Raw genomic sequence first — 12,019 nt, forward strand, 5'->3', positions numbered from 1 at the left:
TAATTTCCCTCTGAAATTCATTCTTTATTGGTTTTAAATACAAAGTCATCCAAAAGTAGTTGGAGAAAATAATTACAGTAGGTTACAGATTACAATGCTAACACACATAATCAGTCATTTACATTTTACACTTTTGGCCTTTTGAATTAAAATGATGTTACTGTTTAAAAGGACACTAGATAACTGGTCCTTGGTTGACAAAATGAAAACACTTTTACATACAGGATCGTCTGTATGTTGGAGATGCTGAATGACAAACTATGAGTTTCTGATTTATTTTCCCAAATGGATATAAAGCGTTTTGTAAATGAACTGTTCAGCTGAGCCTGGATCTATTAGTCCGTCCAGGATCTGCTGGAGTTTAAATGATTTAACTACAAAGAGAAGACTAGTTAGAGTGGAGAGAAACTCTAAGAACCTGGAATAAAGAAATACAAAATACATTTAACACTAAAGATGAAGAACAAAATAAGTCAAAATCTTATCGAAAGACTACGGTCTAAATATAGAGAAAGAGTCTTCTCAGTGTAAACCAGGAAGTGATGCTGCAGCAGGGCAGAGCGTCCCATCCTCACTAACTGAGACGCTGTGGATTCTCCCTGTTTGTCCAAAATGTTTGTCCAAAAAACATCATGTGTGGACGCGACCAATCCAAACTGAGGAGTGAAACTTAACAGTGTCTCCTAAACAGCAGTGAGCGAGCGCTCCATCCAGATAAAGTTAGACTCCCCAACGTTAGACTTTTCCTCTCTTGTCCCTTTGGTATCCTTTGGTATAAAGCATCACAGACTGCTTAACTGACATCACTGCACAGGATTTCTAGGTATTAAAGTTTTCAAACAGTTCAAACCACTCGCTGCCATCATTCTCTTCTTGATCTCCAACTGTGCAATTTCACTGTTACAGAGACCTTCACTGGTAAAATCTTCAGTTTATTCCCAGTCAAAATGAATGGAAACAGCCTGTCAGTGAAAGTGTGTGTGAAGGTGTGTATGTGTGTGTTAGTATCAGGATCAGAGAATGACAGCTTTCCTCTGTTCCCGTCCAGATGTAGTCTGATCCTCTGGAGCTTCTTCTTCACTGGGAGAACAGTGTCTGGATCTGATGGAGAGCGTGCTGTGTATTTACCATTATAGAACATTATTCTCCATAATCCAGACCATATGAGTCCCTTCCTCTGGACAGACTCTGCTGCCACACCCAGAGTCCAGTCTGTATTGTCTCCAACCTCAACATCCCAGCTGTGACTTCCCGAGTTAAAGCCCTCAGATCCCAGAACAGAGTGGTAGTAGTCAAACCTCTCTGGGTTTTCAGGAAGCTTCTGTCTCTCTCCACGTCTCACACTGGTCAGATCTTCAGACAGGATGAGATCTGGATTGGCAGTGTTGGGGTCCAGAATCACAGGAGTGTAGGAGACCATCTCCTTCATCTTGTCCCAGACTGTGAAGCTCAGGTTGCCCAGGTGTTTGGCCTCGTCTATCAGAGCTCCTGAGACCAGCTGTGGATCCTCCAGCAGGGGGCGCTGGACTCTTTCCACTGTAGCCTTGTAGTTCTGCAGGAACGAGACGTCTTCAGCTCTCAGCTCCTTCTCTATGGCTCTGACTGTGTCTGAAAGAGCTGCTATCTCTCTGCTCAGACCCTCAATCTTCTCCTTCATCGTCTGACTGTTCTGCTCCTCTTCCTCCCTCAGTGCAGCGATCCTGGCCTCCTCTTCCTCTTGTAGAAACTGGTGAAGCTTCTTAAACTCCTCCTTAATCTGCCTCTCTGTGCGTTGGGCCTGGACCTTAATGTGTTCTGCTGTTTGATCACAGTTTCCTTTAACTTCATTAAAGAGCTTCAGTTTCTCATGTAAGGGCTCCAGTGATTTCTGAAGTTCCTCCTTGTGATGCCGTGCAGCTTCATCGATGGGTCTGAATCTGTGGTTGGTGTGTTTTTCTGAATCTCGACAGACAACACACACTGGCTGCTGATGGTCCAGACAGAAGAGCTTGAGTTTCTCAGAGTGCAGACTGCAGAGAAGCTCAGACTCTGCTGAAGCTCTCTGATCTCTCTCCAGTAAGAAAGCCTCACACAGGTTCTTTAACACCAAGTTACAAGGTGGTTTACTCTGTGAAGATGTTCTCTTACAAACTGGACACTCATGTATTTGTTTCCTCCTCCACCAGCTCTGCAGACAGGCTTTACAGAAGCTGTGGCTACATGACAGGAGGACAGGATCTTTAAAGATGTCATGGCAGACAGGACAGGAGAGATCCTCCTCTGGGAGAGAACGGAAAGGCATTTTCTCTCTGAGTGAAGCTAAACACACACCAGGCAGACTGTTCAAACAGGAAATCTGTCAGTCAGACGTGGTATCACTCCCTTCTCTAGAAAGTTCACTGGTGGTTCTTCTAAAACTCACATTCGGTGTGAGCAGTCAGCAGCAGGTTGGAGTGGCAGTATTCCCAGTAGTCCAGGATTCCCAGTATTCCCTCCTCGGTGTGTGTGAGAGGAAGAATGGCACCCCTTGTCTAAACTGAGTCAGACAAGGGGTGGAGCTTTGTCAGGCTGGAAAGCGTTGGTCTCTTGTTGCTTATTGGGTATTGTAGACTGACAGACGGTCCAGTGGACCAATCAGCAACCAGGCAACTAGTGTTTGATTTGGATTTGAATCCGAAAAGAGATATCCAAGAGATATGTAGATGATCCGAGAGATTTAGACATACTGAATGACTAGTGACTACGCTAGAGACTTCTGCTGGGTCCCCACATGATAAGAGTGCCAGTAGTTTTAATGAGCCTGGAGACAACATCTATTGTGCATTGGAAAAAAGGGCAGCCATTGAAGAGCTTCTTCGAACAAACAGCTGTTGACAAGCAAGATGGTGCTCTTTGATAGAGGGGGAAATAACTCTCCATACCAGCAGGTGGCAGTAGTCTGTATTCGTCATTCAAAAAGGGAAACCGGAAGACCTAGGACTGCGGATATACAAACCGTAAACAAAGCAGCGTTTGCTTACCATTTTCACACCACTCTCGCTCATCACAGACGGTTTCGCTACTTCTAATCGAGAATATGTTTGGTCTTCAGTTTCTTCATTCCAGACGGCCATGTCGTTGTGAAAATATTCGCGTATTGGAATAGAGATGGAGAATGGAGAAGAGCCTTCTGTGTGTGCCCTCTTGACTTCGTCGTTTGCTTTTGCTTTCGTCACTTCCGTTTCTCTTCTCGTGCCAATCAGAGTGATCTCTCTCACCGACGGGCTCCGCCGCCGATTCAACATGCTCAATCGGCCGAAAAGCCGCCGACAGGGGTCCGACTAGTGTGCGGGACACACCGCAAAAACTAGGGACACAGACGTTTACCCACGGCCCGACATTGGCCGACGGTGGTGTGTCAGGGCCTTAAAATGTAGAGTAGGTGTCAAAGTTCCCCTGACACCTTGAATAAAGGTGATAAGGGAACATTTGTATCGCCTACAGCATTAGCATTTACATGTGAAAGAGAACTGGGGGCCGGGGGGATCAAAGGCCGAGTTACTGACCATGTAAAACTGACAGAAATTCACACTCTACGGCAATCCAACAGCAGCTGGAGGAAGAAGAGGAGGAGGAGGAAGAGGAGGAGGAGGAGGAGGTGGTGGTGGAGGAGGAGGAAGAGGAGGAGGAGGAGGAGGAGGTGGAGGTGGTGGTGGAGGAGGAGGAAGAGGAGGAGGAGGAGGTGGTGGTGGAGGAGGAGGAAGAGGTGGTGGTGGAGGAGGAGGAAGAGGAGGAGGAGGTGCGTACCTGTTCGCTGGCTGGAGGCAGCTTAGTGGGGTCGGCTGTCAGGTTGGTCAGATCTTCTAGAATGGTCTGCAGGTGGGTCACCTCTCCCAGCATGCCGATCTCATGGTCCTACACACACACACACACACACACACACACACACACACACACACACACACGATCACATTAATAACCAGGCTAGTTGACTAAAAACACATTCTTATTTACTGCAACAGTCTGGAAGTGGCCCACAGTCTTCTACTGGTGGATTGGAACCAGCCACCATCTTGTCTACACACACACACACACACACACACACAGAGGCCCAATCCCAAACCAGCCCCTACCCACCATCACTTCACCACCAAGTGTCACTCCAAATCAAGTTACACTCGCAGCTGTGGAGGTGCCTTCTAATGACGGGGGAGGGTAGAAATAAATTGACAAACTGTGGGACGCTCTCGCCACTCTACCGGAAGAATTGGAAGCAGTCGTCACCGTGGCAACCGATGGACACCCTGCTCGCGCGGCTGTTTTGGTTTCAAATGTTACGAGAGGCAACGATAACAGGTTGCAACTGTCACTGTAAACACACACAACATCCAAAACCATGAGAATGACGTGAAGTAAATTGGACTTTTTTTTTATGTATGCATAAAGGCATCAAGGCATTTATGGGTTTGCTACAAAGCGATATTCTCCTTTTTTAGTTTTAAACTTCACAACACATTCTGTGATTTTGTTTGAGGCTGTAAAGTCAGTGTGAGGAAAACAAAGGTGTGTGTGTGATCAAAAATACTTGATAAAGTAGAGAGACGGAACTAAACATTTGAATGGTGTTTCCTCCAGTCTCCTGTTGCAGCTGCGCTTCCTGCTGGCGGACGATCGGTGCGGCGAACCCTCCACGTGAACGCGAAAACGGAGGGGGAGTGGACAGGGCGAGGGGTTAGGGCCTGGTCTGGGATTGGGCAACAGACAAGACACACGCAGTACTGACCAGTACAGGTTTGAGCATGGTGACGAAGCTGCAGTAGCGTCCTCTCTCCTCTATCAGCGCTCTGCACACCGCTCTCTTCTCCGTCTCCTCCAGGACGGCGTAACGGACATTAACGTCCTGCAGCGCGCTGTCCAGCTGGCCCCGCACCTCGTCCTTCCCTACGGAAACACACACAGGGAGGAACCAATGTTAGGAAACACACACAGGAAGGAACCAATGTTAGGAAACACACACAGGGAGGAACCAATGTTAGGAAACACACACAGGGAGGAACCAATGTTAGGAAACACACACAGAGAGGAACCAATGTTAGGAAACACACACAGAGAGGAACCAATGTTAGGAAACACACACAGGAAGGAACCAATGTTAGGAAACACACACAGGGAGGAACCAATGTTAGGAAACACACACAGGGAGGAACCAATGTTAGGAAACACACACAGGGAGGAACCAATGTCAGGAAACACACACAGGGAGGAACCAATGTTAGGAAACACACACAGGAAGGAACCAATGTTAGGAAACACACACAGGGAGGAACCAATGTTAGGAAACACACACAGGGAGGAACCAATGTTAGGAAACACACACAGGGAGGAACCAATGTCAGGAAACACACACAGGGAGGAACCAATGTTAGGCCTAGGGTAAATCATCTGTTCCCGTGGTTTCTGCATTTTATTCAGACACATGTAGGATCCAATCTTAGGTTAATTGTAACGTCTCCCTCCTTTTTGTGTTTCCCCAGAGAAACAGACACATGTAGGAACCAATGTTAGCAACAAGTGAGGAACTTTTGTATTGTTTTGTATTGTTGTTATTGTTCTTTTTTTATGGTGCGAATAAATAAAACCTAAAAAAACCTTTACATTTTTTGTTACACTTTCAGTCTTTACGCTCGGTGCCATTTCTTCCATTTCCTTGTTGGATTTCTTTTTTAATGTCAGTGTGTTTAAGAAAAGAACTGAAGTCCTTTAACAGTCCAGTACTGACAGTATTATCAGTGTCATAGTATCCAACTGTAATACCACATCCTACCAGCAGGGGTCAGCACAACTCTATACAACAAGGAGAGACCAAAACACACACACACACACACACACACACACACACACACACAGAGCTGCACTAAGCATCAGCTGTCTCTCACACACATGCTGCCTGACCTTGCCCGCCTCTGTGTCTGCCTGTGTGTGTGTGTGTGTGTGTGTGTGTGTGTGTGTGTGTGAATGTGTGTGAATGAGAGAGATGGAGAAAGAGAGAGAGACAGGAGATCATGAGAGAAAAGCAATAGAATGGGTGAGTGAGAGAGAGAGAGGGAGAGAGAGAGAGATGAGAGAGAGAGACAGCGGGAGGGAGAGAGAGTAAGACAGACAGCAAATCACGCACAGTAAGAAAGAGATGGCAAGAAAGAGAGAGATGTGATGAGAGACAATGAGAGAGACAGTGAGACAGCAAGAGAGAGAGACAGTAAGAGAGAGAGAGACAGAGCTGAGACTTCCTCTCTCTCTCTCTCTCTGATGTGATTTATTAGGTTGTTTATTGGACTCCACCACTAGCATGTGAGCAGGACCAGCCTCATCACATGATGGAGAGAGAGAGAGAGAGGTAGACAAACACCATCCTCTCTCCTCTCTCTCTCTCCATCATGCCGTCCTGAAACCAGCACATTAAAAACCCTGAAATCCAGTTCTCCACACTGACAAACTGCACTCGTTATTAGAGAAAGACAGAATCCATCAAGTTCATCTGACCGCCTGCATATATTATATTCTCATCACATGTTCTTGAGGAGTTTGACTTGTAGATGGAAGATATTTGTTGGACCTTTCAAACTCAAAATACAACTCTTATTACTCCAGCAGTTACAGACATGACTAGTGTAAATAAGTCTTTTACCTCTAAATCCATGTCAACCTCATGTTTAGTTGTCACATACTGGCAGCGCTTGAATCAAAATCCTATAGTAAATGTATTCAATCCAGTTAATCACTACAGTTCAACCGACTGTAGCTGCCAATATTCAATATATCTTAAATTTGACAATTTTCATGCCAAAAAGTTCTCAAAAAATCCAAGTATTCAGTTGTCAGGGTGGAGAAACCTCTGAAACATTCAGAGCATCATGGGACACTAAAACTCTCCACTGAAACCAGGATAATAACCAAACTCCTCTTCCTCCTACCTTCAGACCTTCAGGTCTTCCCATAGACAATCAGTGCAGCATTGATCAATTCTACAATAAATGTGTAATCAAACAAACTGCATCATAACAGAGGTGGAACATTTAAGATATTATCTATTATCGGCATTGGAACATCGGCACAAAATCGGCAGTTTTGATGCAAAAATCCTGGTATCGAACTTCACAAGCCTGCATCGGTCAAACTGTAATCTGAACATGTGAGTGAAGCCTGACTCATCTTCCAGAAGCTCCTATCCAGCCTGAGACTGGTGGGTTCAGACAGACAGGTGAAGGGGACAGACAGGTGAAGGGGACAGACTCTCGACCCGACTCTGACCTGCCCCCCCCCCCCGTCCAAACACACCCTGCACACAGGAACCAGAAGAGTTCAAACCTCCTTCAGCGCTGAACAATTCTCCAACTGTCAAAGCTGCAGCCTCCGCAACAGTTGTTGTTTGTTTATCGTTTGTCTTCTGGGTTTGATTTTCAACAACAAAACAGCATGTGAACGCAGCGCTGTTTAGCAGCCGACTTGGAAGTCCTGGATGTCGGACTTTCCCAGCAGCACCTGAACGCAGCATAATAGTTCTGGCTAAAAAACAAAAATCGGCCAAAATTAAAAAAATTAATCACCTGATCCTTGGGCTAAGAGAGATCTGTCCATCAGATTTCAACTAAATCTGTCTGTAACTTTTGAAGATATCTTGCTGACCAACAGACAGACAGACAGAGAGACAGACAGACAGACAGACAGACAGACAGGTGAAATCATAAGAAAAAAGGACAGAGAGACAGAGTTAATCCTGTTGAGAGCAGAAAGGAGTGAGGAGTAGTTTCCACAGCCAAACACACACACTAGGGCTACATCTGTAGCCCTAGTGTTAGCAGCTCAACTAAAACACAGCCTTTTCACCCAGGTGTGTGTGTGTGTGTGTGTGTGTGTGTGTGGACAGGACAGCAGTATAATTTCCACCCTGCTGACAGTAGTGTACTGTAGGTGTGCTGTTAGCGGTGTGTCGGCCCGTCTGACGTCGAGCCTCTATGGAAACATGCAGACAGGCTGTGTGTTGTCAAACAGTGTGTCTACAAGGCTTCTGGCTCGCCACCCGCAAAAACAACGACCAGCGAACTCATAACCTCCAACACTGAACCCACTCATTCAGTTTATTAACGCTGAAACACACGGGTCAGCTACAGCTCCTTGTCAATAGCAGGGAAATGTAATTACGCCTCTTAAAGTGGTTTTTATTCATATATTTCAGTCTCCATCTTTGTCCCTCAGCCTCATGTCTGTGGTGTTTCTGCACTGCTCCTCCCACAGATCACCTGTCAATCAAGCAGTGTGGGCGGAGCTTGGATTTTCTGTCGATGCAGTTTGAGTTTCTCTTCTCTCTGTCTGTTCAGCCATGGTGGCTATCGCTGCTCATGCTAACTACCCAGTTCTTCTTCTTCTGTTGATTCTAAACAAACCGGAAACGTAAAACGCATCACTTCCTGTGCAGCAAGGTTATTATAGTTTTGCATTTTTCATTAGTTTTTATTTTTATTTCGTTTGGACTTTTTGTTTTCAATTTCAGTTTAGTTTTAATTCGTTTTTAAAGCAGGTTTGCTAGTTTAGTTTAGTTTTAATTTTTTTTTAAATGCTTAGTTTTAGTTTAGTTTTTATTAGTTTCAGTGTTAGTTTTAGTCTTTTTTTGTAATATGGGGTATTTGTCAGGGGCGAGATTCAAAAAGGTAAAAAAAAAAATAAAAAAAAATTGGAAGATAGATTTCATATCCACCCAAAATACTAGGCTTATGTATGAAATAAATTGACAAAGACGAAAACTAAAAGCATTTTCTCTATAATTTTAGTTTATTTTAGTTAGTTTTGTAAACACACAATACAGTTTCAGTTAGTTATCGTTTTTTTGTAAAGCCTCGTTTTTATTTTTATTTCAGTTAACGAAAATGTTTTTTCACACCTAGTTTTCGTTATTTCGTTAGTTTTCGTTAATGATAATAATCTTGCTGTGCAGCAGAGGATTTTTCCCAGGAAAGAGCGACCAGACAATGGAAAAGATTTATGAACTGATGCAGGTTGGATCACTGTGGGTTAAAGTTGCTGATTATTACTTTAAAGATCATACAACAGACAGAAAAAGGACACTGCATCAACATGAAGAGCATACTGTATACTGTGTTTTCTGCTGATTTTTAACAGATCTTGTTTCCACTGGGCTGTACAGTAGTGAAAGTGTAGAGCAGCTGCTATCAAAGGCTTATTCATCAGAGTCTAGACCACCTTCGTCACACACTGATGATGTCATCAGCCTGTGACGGCCAGGTAGTTTAGCCCAGGTGTTAAATGGGTTTCTGTCTTGTTTTTCCAAGCAGGTTGAGACATGAAGCAGCCACACGCAAAACCTTCAACCTCTCCTTCTCTTCTTCCTTCAACCTCTCCTTCTCTTCTTCCTTCAACCTCTCCTTCTCTACTTCCTTCAACCTCTCCTTCTCTTCTTCCTTCAACCTCTCCTTCTCTTCTTCCTTCAACCTTTCCTTCTCTTTTTCCTTCAACCTTTACTTCTCTTCTTCCTTCAACCTCTCCTTCTCTTCTTCCTTCAACCTCTCCTTCTCTTCTTCCTTCAACCTCTCCTTCTCTTCTTCCTTCAACCTTTCCTTCTCTTTTTCCTTCAACCTTTACTTCTCTTCTTCCTTCAACCTCTCCTTCTCTTTTTCCTTCAACCTGTACTTCTCTTCTTCCTTCAACCTCTCCTTCTCTTCTTCCTTCAACCTTTCCTTCTCTTCTTCCTTCAACCTCTCTCCTCTTCCTTCAACCTCTCCTTCTCTTCAACCTCTCCTTCTCTTCTTCCTTCAATCTCTCCTTCTCTTCTTCCTTCAACCTCTCTCCTCTTCCTTCAACCTCTCCTTCTCTTCTTCCTTCAACCTTTCCTTCTCTTCTTCCTTCAACCTCTCCTTCTCTTCTTCCTTCAACCTCTCCTTCTCTTCTTCCTTCAACCTCTCTTCTTCTCTTCCTTCAACCTCTCCTCTTCCTTCAACCTCTCCTTCTCTTCCTTCAACCTCTCTTCTTCTCTTCCTTCAACCTCTCCTCTTCCTTCAACCTCTCCTTCTCTTCCTTCAACCTCTCTTCTGCTCCTCCTCTCTCCCTTTATCTTTCTTCATTCCTTTCTCTCCCCTTTCCCACTTTCTCTCCATCCTTCTTTCTCCACCCCATCTCCCTCTCTCTCTTTTCCATTCCTTTCTGAATCCCCTCTCCTCTTTTCTTCATCTCCCTTTCTTTCTTTCCATCTATCCCTATCCCCCCTCTTTCCCCATGCCTCTCTTTTCCCCTCATCTTTTTTCATCTCTTTCTTTTCACCCTGTTTCTCCATCTCTCCATCCCTCCGACTTTATAATGCGACCACTTGAGACATATGACATCATCTCTCTCCTCCTCCTCTCCCATGACCCTCATCTTCTCATCCCTCCTCCTCCTCCTTTTTCTCCATCTATTCACCCCCCCTCTGTTCTTTAATGCAACCACTTGAGAGAAAGAGAGATGACATCATCATCCATCTCTCCCTCCTCATTTTCTTTTCTCCTCCCTGGCACTAAAAACAGAGTTGGGAATTCCCTCTAGACAACTATTTTAATCTTTTTTGGTCTTTCTGCCTGTGTCTCTCTTTCCATTTCCCTCTCTCTCTCTCTTCTCTATACAGACCCACAAGTGTCCTCCATCCTCCTCATCTTCCTCCCCCCTCTATCGTTCTCCTCCTCCTCCTTCTATCTTTCTAACCACAGTCACCGCCGTGGAGTCATGGAGAGGATGACTTCAACCCCTCCCTCCATCCATCCCTCCATCTCCTCCTCTCCCAACTTCTGTACAACCACATAGAGAAAAGGATCCTCTTTTCATCCTTCTATCTTTTATTTCTCCTCCTCTTTCCCCACTTGTATATTCTGGTCATTCAGCTGAGTGTCTGACAGCGAGTGTAACAGTGGAATCAGTCTGGAGGCGGAGTGGAGAAATGCTGCAGTTGACGCAAATAATGTCTAAATACACTTACCGGCCATTTTATTAGGTACACACAGCTCGTTATCACAAACAGCCAATCATGTGGCTGCAACTCAATATATAAAGCATGCAGACAGGGCGAAGTGGTTTCGATTTTTTACTTTGAGCGGTTGGGATTTTCACACTACAGTCTGTAGAGTTTACAGAGAAAACAGCTTGTTAATGAGAGAGGTCAGAGGTCAGTGGGGGCAGACTGGTTCCAGCTAAACAGAAAGGCTCCAACAGCAGCTCTGTACAACAGTTGAGTGCAGAAGAGCATCTCACAACACACAATGATAAATGAACTACAGCAACAGATGAGCAGCCAGCACTAGATAGGTGTTAGGGCTGAACAATTAATCGAAATTTTATCGAAATCGCAATATGGCCTACTGCAATTTTCAAATCGCAGGAGGCGCAATATTTGTTAAAGGCGAAATGTGTGTCAAAATACCATTTTACATTAAATATTGTCGTGCTGCAGAGATGTCCTGGCCTACACATCATATTCTACAGACTTAAGAAAACATCTTTGTTTGGTACAGATCCCCGCAAAAATCACACCATAATCATTTTAATACGTTTTTCAATGAAAATGAGAATAATGATATAAACATTATCATTCCCTCTAATATCGCAAATCATATCGCAATTGCAATATCAGTCAAAATAATCGCAATTAGATATTTTTTCAAAATCGTTCAGCCCTAATAGGTGTACCTAATTAAGTGGCCGGTGAGTGTTTATAACAACTAGGCCAGAAAGAGAGAGAGATGCCTGGTGTGGCTGTAGATCCATTCAGTAATATTCAGTAATAATAGTAACGTACTGTAATAATAAAATGTCTTTGGCCTTGCCTCCCTGTCTGATCGGTCGGTTCTAGTCCCGTCTGTTTAGCAAGTCCGACACAAACAGGTTTCTCCTCTACATGTGATGTCCTTCTCTGTTCAGTTTGTCACAGCAGACACAGTGTGACTTGAGCACCAACTGTCTGACCAACACCATGTGCTGCATCACAGTGAATTATTATTATTTTATACCAGAAGTCTGACCAGAG

The 12,019-nt window shown here is 44.4% G+C and overlaps 2 protein-coding genes across 4 annotated transcripts in view; both read right to left on the reverse strand.

Moving 5' to 3' along the window:
- mtss1 (MTSS I-BAR domain containing 1) overlaps window positions 1-12,019 on the reverse strand; it is a 69,347-nt gene that overhangs the window by 16,485 nt on the left and 40,843 nt on the right. For all 3 annotated transcript variants that reach the window (XR_013504868.1, XM_078283518.1, XM_078283517.1), the window contains exons 7-8: window positions 4,742-4,899; window positions 3,766-3,873 (exon numbers count right to left, since the gene is read on the reverse strand). Coding sequence is in view for 2 of the 3 variants with exons in the window: in XM_078283518.1 (XP_078139644.1) it covers window positions 3,766-3,873; window positions 4,742-4,899 (266 nt within the window). In the remaining variant the exon portion in view is untranslated. The remainder of the gene's footprint in view (window positions 1-3,765; window positions 3,874-4,741; window positions 4,900-12,019) is intronic.
- On the reverse strand, window positions 411-2,281 carry LOC139923401 (E3 ubiquitin-protein ligase TRIM39-like). The gene is made up of 3 exons (XM_071914177.2): window positions 1,129-2,281; window positions 886-1,080; window positions 411-418 (listed from the first exon to the last, which is right to left on the reverse strand). Exons 1-3 carry the CDS (start codon window positions 2,279-2,281, stop codon window positions 411-413), a joined length of 1,356 nt encoding a protein of 451 aa, XP_071770278.2.

Source organism: Centroberyx gerrardi, chromosome 5 (genome assembly GCF_048128805.1).
Source record: "Centroberyx gerrardi isolate f3 chromosome 5, fCenGer3.hap1.cur.20231027, whole genome shotgun sequence".
Classification (NCBI taxonomy): Eukaryota; Metazoa; Chordata; class Actinopteri; order Beryciformes; family Berycidae; genus Centroberyx; species Centroberyx gerrardi.

What these genes read in the sequence shown, in the direction of transcription:
- LOC139923401 (XM_071914177.2), bottom strand. Translation starts at nt 2,281, where the DNA reads ATGCCTTTCCGTTCTCTCCCAGAGGAGGATCTCTCCTGTCCTGTCTGC. An exon ending in GAGAATAATGTTCTATAATG is followed by an intron (nt 1,081 to 1,128) that starts GTAAATACACAG and finishes CTGTTCTCCCAG; the next exon opens with TGAAGAAGAAGCTCCAGAGG.